Below are 17,914 nucleotides of genomic sequence, written 5' to 3' on the forward strand. Positions count from 1 at the left end.
CGAGGGGCCTTCTGTGGGCAGAGAGAGGCCCCTCCTGCAGAGGGGAGAAAGGGGAGAGTCAAGCCTGGGACCCCTGAGGAGATGTCTGCACCACACTAAGCTTTCCTCCCTGCAGACCTCTACTTTTTGCTTCTGGAAGGCTATTAGCTCCAACTGAGGGTTAGTGACACCTGCCGCTCCCTCTAGGACAGAGTGGACCCATCGGTGCCACTTCCCAGGAACAGGCACCCAGGAACTTCCTCTGGAGCTTCTCTGGCAGGGACAGCAAGCCCAGCATGACCCAAAGCAGGGAGGCCTCCGACAGGAGGTCCAGGGTGCAGCACACATGTCCCCCAGACGGCTTGTCCCCCAACTCCACCAGGCTCCCCTTCTCTTCGCTCCTGGCCGCCTGCCCTCCCGGCCGGCCCAGGCCATGGCCCACTATGACCATCACCATTATAAACATGGGGCCCAGGCCGGCCAGACTCCTTGACGTAAGTATTCACCTGTCTTTCATGAATATTTTGCTCTTCTCTGGCGGAAGAGCAGGGCCCAGAACACAGGTGCAGGAAAGCCTCCAGAGTGGGCTACAGTGCACCCTTCCCCAAAGCGAGGGGCCTGGCCTGGCTGGGAGCTCCAGAGGCCTGAGTTTTAGAAACTATTCTGCCCCCAAGATTGGTGCAACCTGGGCCGTGAAGGTTGGTTCACCTTCTGGAGCTGTAAGACCCTCGCTGTTAAGGTGGGGACCTATCCTGAAAGACCCCTGAAATGAGACAGTCTGAGGTTTTTACCAGGTCATCTTCAAACAGAAACGGTGAGGGAATGGCACGGTGGGGTTCCCGCTCCTGCTGCCGGAACCCTTCCTGCGGAGGGCTGCTGTATCTTGTAACAGTCCAGGCCGGCCTTGGGCCCCCATTTCTCTCATGAGTTCTTCCTCAGAACCCCAAGCCTCCCCATAAAGCTGTCCATAAAGCCCCCAGCTCCTGGTCTTCTGTACTCTGCAGTGCCACTGACCCTCCACCCCACCTAGTGGCCAAATCACCAAGCCCCACCCGCTTTGAGGGCCCCGATTTCTTCATCTGTAAAACAGGAGCGAGGAGACCAGGGGCGCGGTCTCTCCATGTTCCCTTTCCCAGGGCTTCCCTTCCCTAGCAGGGAGGAAAGGGAGAGGCGAGGAGGAGGATGGATGGGAGGGAATTGGGGCCATGACAGAGGGAAGAGGGGAGGTGGCACTTGTGGGCCCAAAGTCCAGAAAGACAGGATGCGGGTGTGGGGCAGGGGCTGTGTTTGGGTGGCACCTGTTTTGGGTCTTTTTCAGAGCTGGCCCCTCCCTGGGTGTCAAGAGCTGCTTGTCAGATCACAACAGAGGAAATGTAGGAAAAGGGGGGGGCGGCTTGAGGAGGGGGGGCAGGGGAGTCTGGACAAACCAGCACATACACGACAGATGTTTGCTCAGAAAAATACAGGAAAATCGTCATGCAAATATAACAGGGAGAGTCTGCTTTCTCACACCGCTGGCTTCTCCGCCTGCTTGCTTTCCTCAGTTTTGCCAATCCAGTGTGAGGAGGAGTTGGGGGCAGGGTTGGGGGTTGTTGGGGGAGGTCTGCTCTGCATATCCATGCTGGCCCCCTCCCCTCCACTCCCCAGGAGAACAGTCCTTTCTTTGCAAATGTCACCCCCAAAATGAGCTCCCGGGCTTGGTCCGTCCCCCAAGTGGGTGGTGAGAGAGGTGCTCAGTTGAGCCCTGAGGCCCCCTGGCCCTCCACTGTCTTCCCCCAGGTCCTCCCTCTGGCAGGAGATTCCCACCCAGGGGGTGGCAACGGCTTTCCTGGCCAGAGCCACACACACAGTACAGGTCTTGGTCCCAACCCCCCAGCGCCCACCCTTACCCCACAGTCACACTCCGCAAATCTCAAGAAACCCAACTAGGTGACAGGCCAGAGGTTGGGGGTCTCTGGCAGAGGTGTGGGGAGAGCTGAGTGGGCTGCTGCCCATCCTGAGGTGTGTGCAGAGCCCAGGGGCACACTGGCAAGTGGGCAAAGCTAGCGTTGTCCCACCCCCCACTGGCCCACCTCCCAACCAAAGGTGAAGGAATGACACTGCAGCCGCAGCACCCACACAGTGTTTAAGACCCCACAGTCTTAGGACCCCAAACCTGCCCCCAGAGATCTCCCCAGGAAGCCCCTAGCTCATGAGCATGGCAGCTGCCATCTGGCCCTGACCTCCTTCACCGCCCTCTGTCACCCACACTGGGAGAACCCTCAGGAGCCCAACGGTCCCAACTGCCAGGCTCTGGGTTGCTATGGTGACAGAGGCTGGCCAGGGACAGGGAGGGGCCACACGAACCCAGCCTGCTCCCCACCAGTGGGGGCGTGGGGGTGCTCACTGTTTGTGCTTTTTCGATGTTGGGTGGGGGTCAGCAAGGGGGGAGTGGACATCTCCATATTTCCATGGAAATATGGGAGCCCCTAGAGCCTGGGGTGGGTCAGGGATGGGCAGCAAAGAGGGGCTGGGTGGGAAAGCCCGGCACAGCCCTCCCTCCTCCGGGCAGGCTGAGATGCTGCCCTGAGATCCCTCGATGGGGGTTAGGCAGGTGGGAGGACAGGATGTGGGGACACGGGCAGGAAGGCCCCCATTACATCCCACCTCCCCACTGCTCCCTGGCATCACAGCTCACTGCTGCCCTTCTTGGCTGAGTCGGGGTCCTGGAGACCCATAGAGCTGCGGGGCCTGCATCTGAAAGGTGGCCCACACTTGCTCCTCAGACCCCATAGGCAGCTCCCAGGCTACTTGGAAGACACTTGAAGGAGCTAGTGGAATGTCCCCAAGCCTCCGCTCCTTTCCTGTCAGCAAGACCTGCCACCTCTCCTGGGTGCTGGCATGGGGGACAAAGGGCTCCCCAGCATGATGAATCACAGCTCCACACTCTGGAGGCACGGCCGTGGGGCTTTTGAGAAAGGAAAAGTACCCGCCTGATTCTCAAGTACCTCAGCCTAAGGAGACCACAGCTGGAAGGGGGTGGTGGGTGGACAGAGGATGGGGGCCCCAGGGGATACACTGGGGGTGGGGGACAGCACTGGGCTAGGAAGCTGGGACACTAACTCTAACTTGCCGTGAGACCCTGGGGTTATCATGTCCTTTCCCTGGGCCCCAGTTTCCGCATCCATAAAGGAAGGAAACAAAGCCCAGTGTCCACCTGGTGCTAAACCTCCAAGTGACCTGTCCCTCAACAGGGAACCTCTCCCTGCTCGAGAGTGGCTGCAGTCCATCTCGGCTCCAAGCTCCTTTGCTCCCAAGCCTGTCCTAGTCCCAGGGCCCCGGGCCCCACCCTCCTTTGGCTACCTGCCTGCCTCCTGCCCCACCCAGCCCTGCACACCCCAGCAGAGTCCCTGGGCAGCACAGTAAAGACGCCTGGTTTCGGTATCAGTGTGTAAACTTTAAGGAGAACGTGTCTTTGTTTTCCTGTCCGTTATTGTCGGGTGGTGGTGGTTCACAGTCAGGTGGTGGTCAGGTGTGTGCATGGGTGCGTGCGTGCGGGTGTGCGTGTGCGTCCACTCCTCAGCCTTGGCCCCCGCCGCGCGCCCTCGCCCGGCCCAGGGCCTTCCCCACATGCCCCCTGCCCTCCCCCTCCGACCTCACCGGGGAGGAGAGGGTCACAGCTTCTGCTGGGCCGAGACCCCCTTCCAGTAATCGAGGATGTCATGCAGGTCCTCGTCCTTGGCGAACTGGACCTTCTTGCGCAGGGCGTGGCCGGCGGCCATGTACACCTCCTCCCGGTGGTGCTTCTTGTAGGGCCGGAAGCGCTCCCAGATCTTGTGCGTGCTCTCCGAGGAGTACTCAGGGCTGGAGGAGTACCCTGAGTAGTAGTGTCTGGGGGAGAGCTGCGAGTAGGTGGAGTCCCGCTTGGAGCGGGTCAGCGGCTTCAGGAAGGACACACGCTGGCTCAGGCTGTCAGCGCCCTCCTCGTAGTACAGGGCCGGGAAGCTGTGCCGGTGCTCGCTGCAGTGGTACGCGGGCTTCACCTCCAGGTGGTGGACACCGCCCCCGCCACCCCCACCGCTGCCCGCAGGCACCAGCGGGAGCCGGTCCAGCGGGCTGTTGAGAGGGCTGCCCTTCTCGATGTACTTGGAGTCGCCCTTGGTCAGCCCCGCAGACGCCGGGTGGTCAGGCACGTCCAGGCTGAAGACCTTGGCGCTCTTGATGGAGCCGCTGGACGAGACACTGCAGGTCTTGCGGGCCATGGCGGCGTCAGCGCTCAGCTGGCGCTGTAGCGGGTGGTGGGAGCTCTCCTTGTAGGGGGGTGACAGGAAATTGGGTCGCTCCAGTGCCCCAGGGGCGGTGGCTGAGGAGGCAGTAGTGACTGCAGGGAGGGACTGGCACTCGAAGGCCAGCTCCGGGTCCCCGCCAGCACTGCCACCCCCCAGGAAAGAGGCCGAGTCCAACTTGAGGGCATCGATGCAATTGTTAATGATCTGGTTGACCTTGTCCACCTCCTTGGCAATAGTCGAGATCTCGGCGGCTGAGCCCTGGCCATTCTCCAGGTCCGGGAGGTCATCCTCAGGCCGGGCCATGCCCTCCCCACCCGTGCCCGTGCGCACCTCTATATAATTGCCCTTGGTGGCCACTTTGGGCGTGTCCAGCCCAGCCTCCAGCCCCTTGGAGGCAGGCAGCTTGTCCCCGATCATGGACGGGATGGAGGACATGCGGGACACGGGCAGCACGGGGGGCTCGCCCAGCTTCTGGGCAGCATGGACGACGGACCCCGCCTCCACGTCAGCTCCGTAACGCATCTCCAGGATGGTCTTCTTGACCTTGACGGACTTCTGCTTCTCCTCTTGCGCGCGTCGCTTGCGCAGGCAGTAGTACACGGCTCCCAGCACGATGACCATGCCGAACAGGCAGCCCAGGATGGTCATGATGTAGTGGGTGGTGGTAGAGGTGCTGGGCGCCAGGTCGCCCGGGACTGGGTCCCGCGTGGTGAAGGCTAGGCAAGTATGGTTGAAACGGCGGCTGTTGCGCAGGGAGGTGACGCAGAAGGTGTACTCGGTGTGCGCCCGCAGCTTGTCCAGAGTGACAATCTCTTTCTTGTTCTTGAGCGTCATGACGTCAGAGAAGTAGCTGTTGTTGTACTGGACCAGGACGTACATCTTGCTGTAGGGGTGTGGGATGATGACCACCAGGGTGGCCGAGGTGAAGGTGACATGGTGCAGCTTGATGGCAGGCCCTGCGGACGCATCTGTGGTGGACGAGGCCGGGGGCTCTGCCGAAAGGATGTCGTCGGGGCTGAAGCCAGAGTTCTCATCAGGCTCCCGCTGGGCATAGGTGGCGTAGGGCGTGGTGGGGTGGCTGGCAGGCCGGGCGGGCAGCGAGCCGTTGCGGCACTTGGCCTGGAGGACGGTGATGGCATTGAGGCTGTGGTAGGGCCGGGGCACCAGCAGCGGGTAGCCGGCAAACTCGCGCGGGGACTCGCACTGCAGGCGGTCATAGTTCTTGGTGACATTGTTGAAGACCACGAGCCAGGCGAGGAAGCCGAAGAGGTCGCACTCACAGTTGAAGGGGTTGCCGGCCAGCTCGCACACCATGAGGCTGGCCAGGCCTGCAAAGGTGGCGCCGTCCAGGCGGCTGAGGCGGTTGGAGGACAGGTCGATGCTGATGAGGCTAGGGCACTCAGAGAAGGCGGCAGGCGTCACCAGCTCAATGAGGTTGTGCTGCAGGAAGAGGAACTGCAGGCGGCCCATGCCACGGAGCATGCCCTCGGTCAGGTTGCTGAGCTTGTTGTAGCCCAGCTGCAGCACCTGCAGGCTTGCCTGGCCCAGGAAGGCGCCATCCTCAATGTAAGAGATCTCATTCTTGGTGAGGTTGAGGTCGGTGAGGTTCCCGAAGCGGTTGAGGGAGGAGTAGAGCACGGCCCTCAGCTTGTTCTCGTTGAGTCGCAGGTCGTGCACAGTGCTGTTGATGTGCTGCGGGATGGTCTCGTAGGGCGGCTGGTTCTGGCTGCAGATGGCCAGCCACACGTACCCCTTGTCGCCCTCAATGAGCCAGCAGTCGGCGCGTACAGCACCGGGCCGGCACACACAGAGCAGTGCGGCCGCGCACAGCCCCAGGCGCAGCATGGCGCTAGCCTCAGCCCCCTCGCAGGCTGGGCTCGGGGTGAGGAGCACAGGGGGCCTAGCGGTGGGAGGCTGGGGCTGGCAGCACAGTCCTCCCTGGGGCCGCCACCATCTTGGGGGCGACCCCCAGCACAGAGGCCCCAGGTGAGGCAGGCACAGCCAGGGGGCCTTCCAGGGAGCTACCAGCAGGCGCTGGGCACTGGGGCCAGGCTGGAGCCAGGGGGACTTTGGGCCCCACAGCCTGCTTCCCGCGTTGCTCTTCTGCTGGGAAGGTGCACAGGCTCTCAGGGCTTGACTTCCTCTCCCTCCTCCTCCTCCTCCTCTCCTTCCTCCTTGGGTTCTGGGCTCAGAACTTCAGACGATCCCCACGGAAGGCTGGAGAGTGGAGCTCTGAGGGGGGAGCGAGTCAGACGGGGGCAGGAAGGAAGAGACCCATCTGTCACTTGGTTCCTGAAAGGCAGCACCGAGAGGGGGTGACATATCAATGAGAAGGCTCAGAGCAGCCCCTCGAAGTCCAGCAGAGGTCCCCAGCCCCTTCTCCACCCCGTCCCATGGCGGGGAGGAGGGGTCCTCTGTGCACGCGGCACTCTGGGGTCCCTCTTACATAAAAGAAGGGAGGGTGGTGGGTGGCAACAGCGGGAGGCCGGGCAGAGTCTAAGGACACAGAGTCTAAGTGGGCACAGAAGGGGCACTGGCCAGTTCACGGGTCGTGTGCACATACACACTCACACGCACTCACACATATGCCCCAGCACACTCGTGTCTGTGCTCGCCCATGTCCTGCACAAAGACCCACATGCCCTGCGTGATCCAGACTGCACAGCATGCACACACAGACAGGCACGTACACACACACACACACACGCACACACACACACAGTCTTGTGTAAGACAATCGGGCCATGCACACATGGCCACGTACCGGGCAGGCACCTCCAATCCAGATAAAGAATTAAGAAGCCCAGCAAAATGCCTCCTCTCCTCCATGCCCAGAAATAAATAATTCATTTGTTGTGTAACCGCTCTTGTTCCAAAAATAATTCCCTTGTCTCGGCTTCCATGGGGGAGGGGTAGCAGAGCAGCGTGGCTATGGGCCCCCCAATCGGAGGAATGCAGAGGCTGGGGTCTCCCGGAAGGGGAGGACTGAAATGAGCTCATCCTATAGGCAGGAGCAGAGCCAAGGGAAAGAGGGGAGCCGGACACACCCCCAATCCCACCTCCTCAGAGTGCTTTCCAACAGAGGACCAGGGTCCTGTGGTTGGGGGGAAAAGGCTCAGGCAGGTGATAAAGCCAGAGGCCTCTGGTATACGGTGATCAAAGCCCCACATCCCCTCTGTGGCTGGAAAGTCAGAGGCCCAGAGAGGGGCAGGGACTTGCCACGAGTCACACAGCACAGCCTGGGCCAGGATCAAGGCTCCCAAGGCAGCAAAAATCGAGGGGCCTAGAGCCCCATCCACTGGGACCCAGTAGGTGAATCAAGCACAACACCTCTGAGTCTGTCTCCACATAGATAAAGTGGGGACCAGGGTCCCTGCCTGGCCATCTGATGGGGGAAGTAGGGTGAGCCAGACTGCCCGTGCCCAAGATGGAGAGGGACAGAGGAGCCAGCGCAGGGCTGAGAGCCTGCAGACCCTTGTTTTCCAAGTGGAGAAACTGAGCTCCAGACCAGGGGACACTTGTTCCGATGACCTGGTAAGCCAGTCAGGGCCCCTCGGCCAGATGGGGCTCCAGCTCCCACCCCATGCTCTCTCTACTGCTCCCTCCTCCTGCCCCGGGCAGTGGCCAGGGATGTGAAAATTAGGCAAGAGAAATTCATGTTTGGATAAAGAAAGCCTAAGACTGTTCACAAGAGCCACCTCTGCTTCCTGCTCCTCCTCCTGGGAAACACCAGGAAGGCGAGCGCTCTGAGAAAAAAAAAACGTTAAACCTTTGCCTTTAAAGCAAAACCAATTTACAGCCCTGAGCCCCAGAGGGCTGCGGGAACAGAGGAAAGGGAAGCAGGGAGGGGAAAAGTGCCTGAAGACGTCCAGGCTGGCAGTTGTTGTTGGGGAGGTGGCCGGTGACCAGAGCATCCCGATGACCCCTCAGATTAAAGGCTGACTAAAGGAGTCAGAGGCTGTGACGATCAGGACCTCCAGGAGAGGTGGCCTCACACCTCCAGGTCCCCTGTGGGACAGGCGTGGGGTGGGGGGAGGGCACCTCGAGGCAGTCGGCATAAAGCAGTGCCCAGGCAGCAGACGGCATTTCTGTCCTTGGTTGTGCTATAGAAAGTCTCAGGGCTGGAGGAGTCAGCGACCTGGGCCCCTGCCCAGCATGGCCACTGGCTCCTTGGGGACCCCAGGCCAGTCCCACCCCTTTTGAGGCCCCAGTTCCCTGACCCCCATGCACACACAGGCAAGGATGTACTGGAAAAGGCTGAGTTGCCAAGCTCGCCCTGTCAGAGAACCCTCCATCTGCACCACCTCTGGCTAGGAACGTCTGGGGACCGCATTTGTATGCAGGTGCACGCGCAGGTGTGCGCTGGCTCAGAGCGCCAGTGCAGGGGCGTGCTGACGTGTACAAGGAGAAGGAAGTGCGGTCAGGCGCACGCGCAAACTCGTGCCCGCGTGCACAGGATATGTGTACTTGTGGTCAGCCACAGTACTCAAGAGTGTATGTGCTTGTGTGTGGAAGGGTGGGAAGGGGTGCATGTGGGGCATCTCAGGGGAACATGGGCAACAGCTGCCAACATGTTGACATGTTAAGCACATGTATTCTGTATACATGTGTGTGCACATGTGCAACTTTAGCCCCACAGAGCCCCCCTACCCCCAACCCCTATCCTCAGATCTGAATTACTCAAACCAGCACACCCCTCAGCCAGACCCAGGGGCTGTCCAGCAAAGCTGAGCTGGCTGGAGTCTTAAGACAGCCCAGGCCATGCTGGGGGGGTATAAAGAGGCTGAGAAGGAGGGAGGGGAGGGGAGTAGGAGAAGGGGCCCAGGCGTGGGGGTGGGGCTCGTCCTGTCCCATCTCTTTCCTTCCCAAACAGTCCAGGGTAGACAGAGGCCCACCATACCCCCACCCTAGCCACTCTGAGCTCTGCCCACCTGAGCCCTCAAGGTGACCCTGCCCATGGCCCTGTCTTCCGATCCTCCTGGTCTCCAGGATGGCTTGGGCCAGGGCCCAGCTTACCCCCCCTTACCCTCCCCCGCCCTGGCTCCACCCTGACTCAGGCACAGAGGAAAGCAAGCTCCCCATCTCCCTGTCCCATGTGCGTCAGCCACCATGTCGCTGTCCCTGGGCTGCCTGCCCACCACCCGGCTAGGCCTGCCGCAGCCAGGGAGGGGGGACCGCAAGGCTCTGAAGGCACTGGCAGCAGCACTTGGCCCCCAGCCGGCTGCGCACCCACTCAAGGCGTGGGGGAGGGGGTGCCAGCCGTGGTTCTCTTGGTCCTGGGGGTCTCGAGGGTCATGCCCTTCCTCTGCTCCCATGAGGGTGACCCCCAGCACACACTAGCGGGAGGAGCAGGGCCCCACCCCACACATACCTGGGGGTGGCGGGGAGAGCAAGGAAGGAAGTGAGGGAGCTGCAGACAGGAAGCAAGGGCTGAGAAAGATGGAACAGCAAAAATATGGAGACAGCCGAGCAGGGAGAGACGGAGGAATAGCATCTGAGATAGAGGAGCCAATGATCGGCAGAGCCGCACAGTGAGATGATAGATGGGGGATGGGGGCAAAGGAGGGGACACAGCACCTGCTGCCCACCCACCCACCCACCCAGGGACCAGGGAGACAGATGAGCACTGGGCCTGGCCGGCCACTGAAATGCAGCCTGTGACCAGCTCAGAGGAAGGGGGGACGCGGCAGGAAGCAGCTGTTAGAAGCAGCGGCCTTTTCTGCCCAAGGCCTAGATGGTGCCAAGCCTGGCAGGGTGTGGCCCATGGTGCAGTACCGGCCAGCGCAGTGCAGTGTCTGGCAAAGCGCAGAGTTCCTGGCTGACCTGGCCTGCAGGGACCCTTCCCCAAATGCCCCGCCCCCACTATGCCTACCCCCCCCCCAACACACAGGTGTGGTGGCAATGAGTGACCTCTGTCCAGAGCAGGAGGCAGGCCCAAAGTGCCCCATCAGCACCTCTAACGTGGCAAAGTGGGGGGCAGCGTGCTGTTGAGAGATCTTGAGGTGGGCCCAAGTCTAACGTCCCTTTTCATGGGGACACCCTTGAACAGGGAGGGAGGCGTGACGGGGACTGAAGGGCAGAACTGAGGTAGGCTCTCAGTTCAGGGTGTCTGAGTCACACTGGGCAAATGGCTCTCCCTCTCTGGGCCTCAGCAACCGCTGCACCCCCCCCCCCCCCCCAAGTCAGCTGGTTTCTGTGCCCTTCTCCTCCAGGTGCCACGAGGTTCAGGGCCCCTGTGTGGACTCAGGATACTAGTGCTTCAGAGCTGGAAGGAGGGGGAGGCCTTGCTCAGCCTAGTCCCAGCCCTTCTCAGAGGGGAAACTGAGGCCAGGCCTGGGGAAGGGACATGTCCATCTGGTGACAGGTCAGGCTCAGGACCCAGGGTGGAAGTGATAGATCCTGACCTGCCAACCTCAAATCCCCTCTGAAAGCTTCCTGCCCCCACACAGGCTCCCAGGACCTCAGCAACCCGGGGCATGGGGCAGGAGCCTGTTGCTTTGCCCATGCAGTGGGATGAATAATTCCCACCTGTCAAGGCTGCAGTGAGCTGATGTGCATGGCCAGCACACAGGGCTGAGCTCAGGGGCTCGGGGAACTCTGCCTCCCCCACCCTGGGCCAGGTGAGAGGACAGACAGGATGAGGTCTGCCTAAGTGTCCCCTGACGGAGGGCGTGGGGGTGGGGCAGGGGATGGGACAGCAGGGGTCAGCAGGGAAGACAGGGGCTGGCCAGCTCAGAGACCTCTGGCGAGTTGCAGGCCCTTTCCAAACCTCAACTTCTCTACCTGCGTGGCAAGATGAGTGCCACCCATCTCCCAGGGCTCCCACAAAACCCCAGGGCAGGGTGGAGACAGATATTCTGTGTACAGGGCAGAGGGCCCAGCAAAGGCGGCCGTTTCAGGCTCCTGCTCACACAGCCGCACTCCCACAGAGCCATTGGGGGGCCCAGGGATCGGGTGCGGGAGGCAGTCCATGTTCCAGCCTCTCAGGAACAGAGACATGAGGCTTAGCCGGGGAAATCTCATTTGCAGCAGCTGCTAAGCCCTGGCACGGGCTTCTCCCTGGGACAGGCTAGCTAAAGCTCCCGGAGGTGCCATTGTCACTGTACATGTCAATGCTATTACCCAGGATTAAGAAGACCGAGGACTCCTGGGGCCCAGCCAGAACTCCCGGGCAGGTGGCCACCTCACTTCTTTCTGCTGGAAACGCATCACCAGGCCAGGGGGTCCCCAGAGATGGGCTAGCAACACTCTACCCTCTGGGACAAAGCCAGCCTTCCCCTAGGGCTGGACACTGGGTCTTGTTGCAGCCTCCACCTCATCAGGGTTCCTCAGACAGGATGCTCTGGGCCTTGGTTCCTCATCTGTAAAATGGGATAACTAAGCCTTTGCCACTGACCTACTGTTCGGTAGGTGAACCATTTGGATTCCAGGTGCAATGAGCCCCAGCTGCAGGGCAGAGAGAAAATAAATATGGATATTGGAGGCAAAGGGTCCTGGGATTGAATGCTGAGCTGTGTGACATAGGGCACATTAATGAACCTCTCTGGGCTTCAGTCCCCTCGCCTGTGAGATAGCCATGGCTATCCTTTACCCAAAGGCTCATTTGTGTCTGACATCTACATTCCTTGAATCTTATGTCACCCTGCATGACAGGTGCTGTTACCCTCATTTAACAAATGAGAAAACTGAGGCTCTCTCCTTCCCCAGCTTCCTCCCAACAGCTGGGCCCGTGGCCAAGACTGCACGTGCATGGGCTGCCTGGCGGGCTTCTGCCCCTTGTGTCAGCACCTCTCTCCCCGTCAGGAAAGTGTGCAAGCGTGGCTTGTGCACAAGCTGACAGAGACTTCAATTTTTCCATCAGTCAGGAAGCACTTATTCCAGGCCAGCTATGCTCCTCAAACCCCCAGGCTCACTCCCACCTCAAGGCCTTTGCACGGGCTGTCCTCTCTGCCTGGAATGCTCTTCCCCTAATATTTGCACAACCCACTACCTCGTTCAGGTGTCTGTTCAGCTGCTCCCCCCGAGCCCCATCTTACCTGATGCCAAATCTAAGATAACCCACTGGTCGCTCAACCCTGCATTTGGTCCCTTCAGAGCACTCAGCACTACCTGACATCATTTAGCTCTTCATGATCGCACCCTCCCCATCCCCATCATGAAATCAAAGCAGGCTGTATCTTGCTCGCTGCTGTAAACTCCATGCCTGGAACAGGGTCAGGCATGTAGCAGGTGCTCAGGACATGCTGTGTAGAATGACAGCCAGGGACAGGGTGTTAAATATCAGAGGGAGGGGCCCCGCTACTGACAGGGCTCTCGCAGTGTGCCAGCCATGTGCTAAGCCTTCCTGTTAGCCTCATGACCCCACCCTTATGCTCCCCATTTTACGGGTGAATAAAAAGGCTCAGAGAGGTACAGTGATCTGCCCAAGACCACACAGCCAGGAACCTGGAGTAGTCTGAGCTCTTAGAACTACCAGACTTTCCAGGATCCCCGAAGAGGTCATTTCCCCCCAACTTGCATACCTCCAGTGACAGGGATCTCAGCACCCATCTGAGGCTACTTATTTCCTTCTTGAACAACTCTGATTGTTAGACATTTCTTCTTATACCGTGCTTCCCCGAAAATAAGACTGGGTCTTATATTAATTTTTGCTCCAAAAGATACATTTTATTCATTTATTCATGTACAAAAATCTACATTTATTCAAATACAGTCATGTCTGGCTGACGGTCTTAACTGGGGCATATTTTGGGGTAGGGCTTATATTACGAGCACACTGAAAATCACGCTAGGGCTTATTTTCCAGGAAACACGGTACTACAATGCCAAGTCTATACCTCTGTTTATTGGTCCCACTGCTGTGTGGAGCCACTGAGAACATGGCCAGTAGCCCCCCTCAAAGCCCCTTTTGATATTTACTCATCTGTCACCTCATGCCCCTGAAGTCTGCTTACATGCTACACAGCCTCACATCCTCCCCTGCATTTCCTATTCCACGGTGTCAAGTCGCCCACCCTTGGGTCCAGCTGCCCAGGGTCATGCTTGTTGTCAAGGTCCTTCCTAAAATGTGTCACCTGGAGCCACACCTCAGTGCCAACATGGCACTGAGCACTGATGGGCACCAGGAGCCCTCTGCCTCCCTTGACGTGGCACCATGCTTGTTAGAGCAGTGTGAGTGTACACTAGCGCTGTGTCCTCGCCTTGTCCTAGATGTCGGCTGAGCCCCTTCACACATCCTGCCAAGCAGCTCCGATGCCCTCAAACTGCCCTCGGTTTGGGTTTCACCCGAGGTGCTGGGTTTCCATCCACCCCCATTCAATCACGTCTTGTTAGTCTCAGCCCTTCATGCCAGCTGCTCCACATCTCAGGGGAACTGGCTTCTGCCCCTCCATGCCCGGCACCCCTCCCGGCTCTATGCCAACCTGCACTGGGCAAGCAGGGCATGGCTGCACCCGCATCTGTGTTATGTGGAAATGGGGACCAGCCCCACAGCTCACCCCTGGGGCAGGTGGGGCACGCCATCCAACCAGCTACACTCTCACCCACATTCCTTACACATCCACATGTATTTACTGCACACCTACTATGTGCTGGGCACGGTAGCAGACAGACATGCCCTGCCTTCACTGAGCTCCAACTTACCCAAAAGAATTTACTAAGACCACTACCACCTCAGCAGCAGCAACAGCTGACAGTTATGGGGGACATAATTGGGTTTGCAAGGCCTCGATGTGCTAGGCACTTAGCTCCAAGTCCAGTAACCCTGGCCCGAAAAGGGGATCAGGCCAGTTATAGGCAGTTATGACACACTGATGGCTGGCTCACTGTGTGACCTTAGGTCAGTGCCTTACCCCTCTGGGCCTCAGTTTCCTCATCTGCTCTGGGAAGAAGAGCTATGCACACACATGTCTCGGGTTTCCTGGGCCCACCCCAAAGCCCTCTGTAAACTGCCGTGTCATTCCCCATCAATTCAACTGGTCCCTGGGCCTCCCCTGCTCCCAGGGTTGTCACATCTGTCGTTAGCACCTTCGCTGTGTCTAGGCCTTAGTGGAAGGAGGTAGGCGGGAGGATGAAAGGGTTTTTACCAAAAGGCCTGGCCTTGGAAAACCACCCAGGAGCCTGACACAAGAGGACCCAACACTGGTTCTGTGGGAACTCTTCACAGACAGCCCAGCTCACACGGGCCACTCCCTGGCACCCCATTCCCCAGCCCCAAGCAGCCTAGCACCCACCCCACCCACCTCCAGGCACTTGGTAGAGCATATGATCCTCCTGCCCACAGCCAAAGACAACCTGTATTAAAAGTTCATTTCCTAGTCCCACCCCAGGGGTCATCTCTGGCTTTCCCAGAATCCTCCAGGCTATTCAGATGACTGCCTCCCCCACCTGACCCCTGTCTCCCGACCTGGCCCCTGTCCACCCACCTGGCCCCTGCCTTCTCCACCTGACCCCTGAACCCCCCACCAGGCCCCTGAACTGACCCCTGACACCCCACCTGGCCCCTGCCTCCCCCCACCTGGCCCCTGACACCCCAGCTGAGCCCTGCCTCCCCCACCTGGTCCCTGCTGGCCTCTTGGCCTTGGCTCCAGTAAACCCCAGGCCCCGCTCAGCTGTAGCCCCGGGCACTACTCACCAGTCTCCACTGGACCCGCTCTTTCACCAGTGCCTGTGCACGCGCAGCTGCCTCTGCCTGCATGGCCTCCATTCATTCATTCAATAAACATTTATGGAGCACCTACTATGTACTAGGCGCCAGCTAGGCCCACCCTCCCGGCTCTGCCTCCTCCACCTGCTCCTCTTCTAGGGCCCCAGGGGGTGAATATTTCCCTACCTTCCAACATCCTCAGGGCTGTCCCAAGGCAGAGTGGCATATGAGGGGCCCACCAGAAGCAGAGGCTCTGGGTGACAGAGAGTGAGGCCCATTCAGAGGTAGCCTGGTGGGAGGGGGGCGCGCAGCCCACGGCAAGCTGAAAACAGGGTCCTGGGCTTCTATAGTCTGGGCCCAAGCACTTCTCAAGTTAATTCATTTAGTCCTTGGCACAACCTTATAAGTTGGTACTATTATTATTCCCACTTTACAGAGGTGGAAACTGAGGTCTCATAACTGCTACACAGTGTCTTTGACCCTCCGTGGCACCAGGCTCTGGTCAAGAGATGCTGTGGAATCCTGTCTCATCTGGACAGTCATTTAAAAAAATTTTTTTTAATTAGTTGCCAAAATTGAAAACTTGGGAGATTTTATTTTTAAAATCCCCATTTCTGGAATCCACTGAAAACCCCGGGAGATGTGGCTGCCCAGGGTCTGCATTCCATCAGGAACAGAGCAGGTGGCACAGGCCCTGGTAGACTCACCCTCCTCCCTGCCTCTCTAGCTGAGGTTCTCACTGGGCGCTGGAGTTTTCAAGGCCAGAGGGAACCCCAGAGCGGGGACAATTATAATCCCAGCCTGTGTGGGAGACTCCATGAGCCTCCCAGTCTGGGACCCAAAGGTACCACCATCCCTGCCTCCCTGGTTCGGGGACTCTGGGTCTTTTGGGGGGTGGTCTCTGATTCTGAGTCTGGGGCTCAAGAGTTATACACTGTATCTACAATTCCTTGGTCCTAAACATCTTCTGAGTCTTGGCCTCTGTGGTCACCAATTCTATAGCACTTCAAGGTGCCCTGACCTGTCCACAACCTCCACCCATTGGGCTCTAAGCAGGCCCACTGGAGTGGGAACCCAAAGCCAGGGGAGCACCCAGATGGCCCCCCGACCTGCCTGTCACCCTGTGGGGCCTGGCTCTTCAGCAAGGCTGCTCGGGTTGCTGGGTCAAGTTTGGGGCTCCTGTTGGGGCTAGGGGGTTACTCACTCCCAAATACAGTTCTCACCCCCATCGAATGCTGCCAGCCAGCCTGGGCTGAGGGTCCAGTCAAGGCTGGTTTGAACACCAGGAGGTCTAGGGCCTCCGCTGCTGAAGCCACATCCCAGAGCAGGGCGTGCAGCAAAGGGCTCTGGGAGTTCTAGAATGGCCCCTCATTCCCATCCTTCTCCCCACAGACTTCAGGTCCCCTTCTCTATGCTCACCTGGGACTCCTGCCTGTCCTCCCCACTGCTTCTCCAGACCCCAGCACCCAGGGCCCGTAGACCACCAGGGCCAGGCTGAGAACCCCTCCCAGGGCCACAGCCCATCACAACCCCAAACCAGGCGGTCACAGGGGGTCCCTCTCCTGGTGCTAAAACTAGTTTCTCCGGAGAGGGTGGGGGAGCCCGCGGAGGCCTGCAGCTGTGGCATCAGAGAACAAGGAAGCTCTGTCCCTGAAGAGGAGCCCCCGGAAATGCCCCGGGGGAGGACCACCCCATGACTGCTAGCTGCACAGAAACCATGGTTCAGGATGCGTGGCCACCACGTCAGTGCGGCCAATCCACAGAGACCAGCCCTCCCTAATGTTGTCCTGGAAAGCCTCCGGGATTCAGCTCAAATCCCGGCTCTGCCACTGAACCAACAGTGTGGCCCTGGCAAGCCACTTCTTTCCTCTGAGTCTCAGCCTCCTTTTCTGTAAAATGGGACTAGAAGGGCGCTGCCTCAGAGGGTGGTAGAGTGAATAGCTACAGAGCAGGGTGGGGCACACAGTAAGTGCTCAATAAAGTTAGCTGCTACTGGCAGGGTTATCGTGGCTTAAGTCCTCATCAGTCAGATGTAGCAAGAGCAGAGAAAAAGGGATAGGGCCTGACCCCTGACAGTGTCTTCCTTTCAGTCTCGAGGGCAACACACTGCTCTTAGCCTGTCCCTGCTCCCTCTCATAGGTCCAGCCTCCAAAGGTCTGCTCCCGCCCGCCCCCCCAACACCTTCACCCTAGTCCCCAGCCTCGGTTTCTCTCCCATTGCCTGCCGAAGCACAATGGCTGTTATAATTAACGGATTATCTCAGTGCGACAGCTGTGGTCCTTTGAAAATTGGGTTGAATAACAAGATCCTGGCGTATGGTAATTTCTTTTCATCTCCTGCTCCCTCTTTCTCTCTCCCTCACTCCTGCCTTGTTACGCATGCAAATGTTTTTCCCCCTTTCCCTTTCCCAGACACCTTCCTCCTCTGGATGGCAAGGGGACGGACAGACTACCATTCTGCTTTCCCTACCAGTCTGCCTTCTGGTGAAGAGACAGGTGGGAACTGACCCTCCTGGACCCCTGCTGTGCACCTGGCACGTGTGACTTCTGTCATCTGCTACGGACCTAAGTCCTGACACCTTCCTCCTGGGACCACTCCTGCTCTTGAGCGGGACAGCTACATACACATCCCTTTCCTCCTACCTCCCAGGGTGCTTTCCCTCCAGCTCCTTTGCTTTCCCTGAGGTCGTGGCCCCGCCCTCTGCTCTCCTCTTCCAGCTCCCCCACCCAGCACCTCAGCCCCTCCCAAGGCTCCTTTTATCAACTTCAAGGTGCTGACCACGCCCAACCGCCCAACCACCGTATCCCAGCCGCCTCCTCCCTGGCACCTGAACCTCACCTCCCACTGCCCGCCCACTCCCCACCTCTGCTTCTGCCCCTGTTCCCTGACCTGCAGAAGTATCCACAGCTGGCCAGCGCCCCACACCTGGAAGGTCTTTGTGAGCACCCTCCTACGACTCCTTCTCTGCTCCAGCCTCCTTCCTCGCCCCCAATGAGTTTCTCAATCAGCTTCCTCACTGGTC

At 59.2% G+C, this 17,914-nt stretch overlaps 1 protein-coding gene across 8 annotated transcripts in view; it reads right to left on the reverse strand.

The window, feature by feature from the left end:
* Positions 1-3,606: 3,606 nt before the first annotated feature.
* The window catches only part of ELFN2 (extracellular leucine rich repeat and fibronectin type III domain containing 2), a 67,578-nt gene continuing 53,270 nt past the window's right edge, over positions 3,607-17,914 (reverse strand). For 7 of the 8 annotated variants that reach the window (XM_019664581.1, XM_019664579.1, XM_019664582.1 and 4 more), the window contains one exon: positions 3,607-6,539. In XM_019664581.1, the coding sequence (XP_019520126.1) occupies positions 3,633-6,092 (2,460 nt within the window). In that variant the 5' untranslated portion in view covers positions 6,093-6,539 and the 3' untranslated portion in view covers positions 3,607-3,632. Of the gene's footprint in view, positions 6,540-14,880; positions 17,052-17,914 lie in introns of those variants that run through there. The other variant, XM_019664585.1, reaches the window with a different exon arrangement.

This window comes from Hipposideros armiger, unplaced genomic scaffold (genome assembly GCF_001890085.2).
Source record: "Hipposideros armiger isolate ML-2016 unplaced genomic scaffold, ASM189008v1 scaffold_426, whole genome shotgun sequence".
Taxonomy (NCBI): domain Eukaryota; kingdom Metazoa; phylum Chordata; class Mammalia; order Chiroptera; family Hipposideridae; genus Hipposideros; species Hipposideros armiger.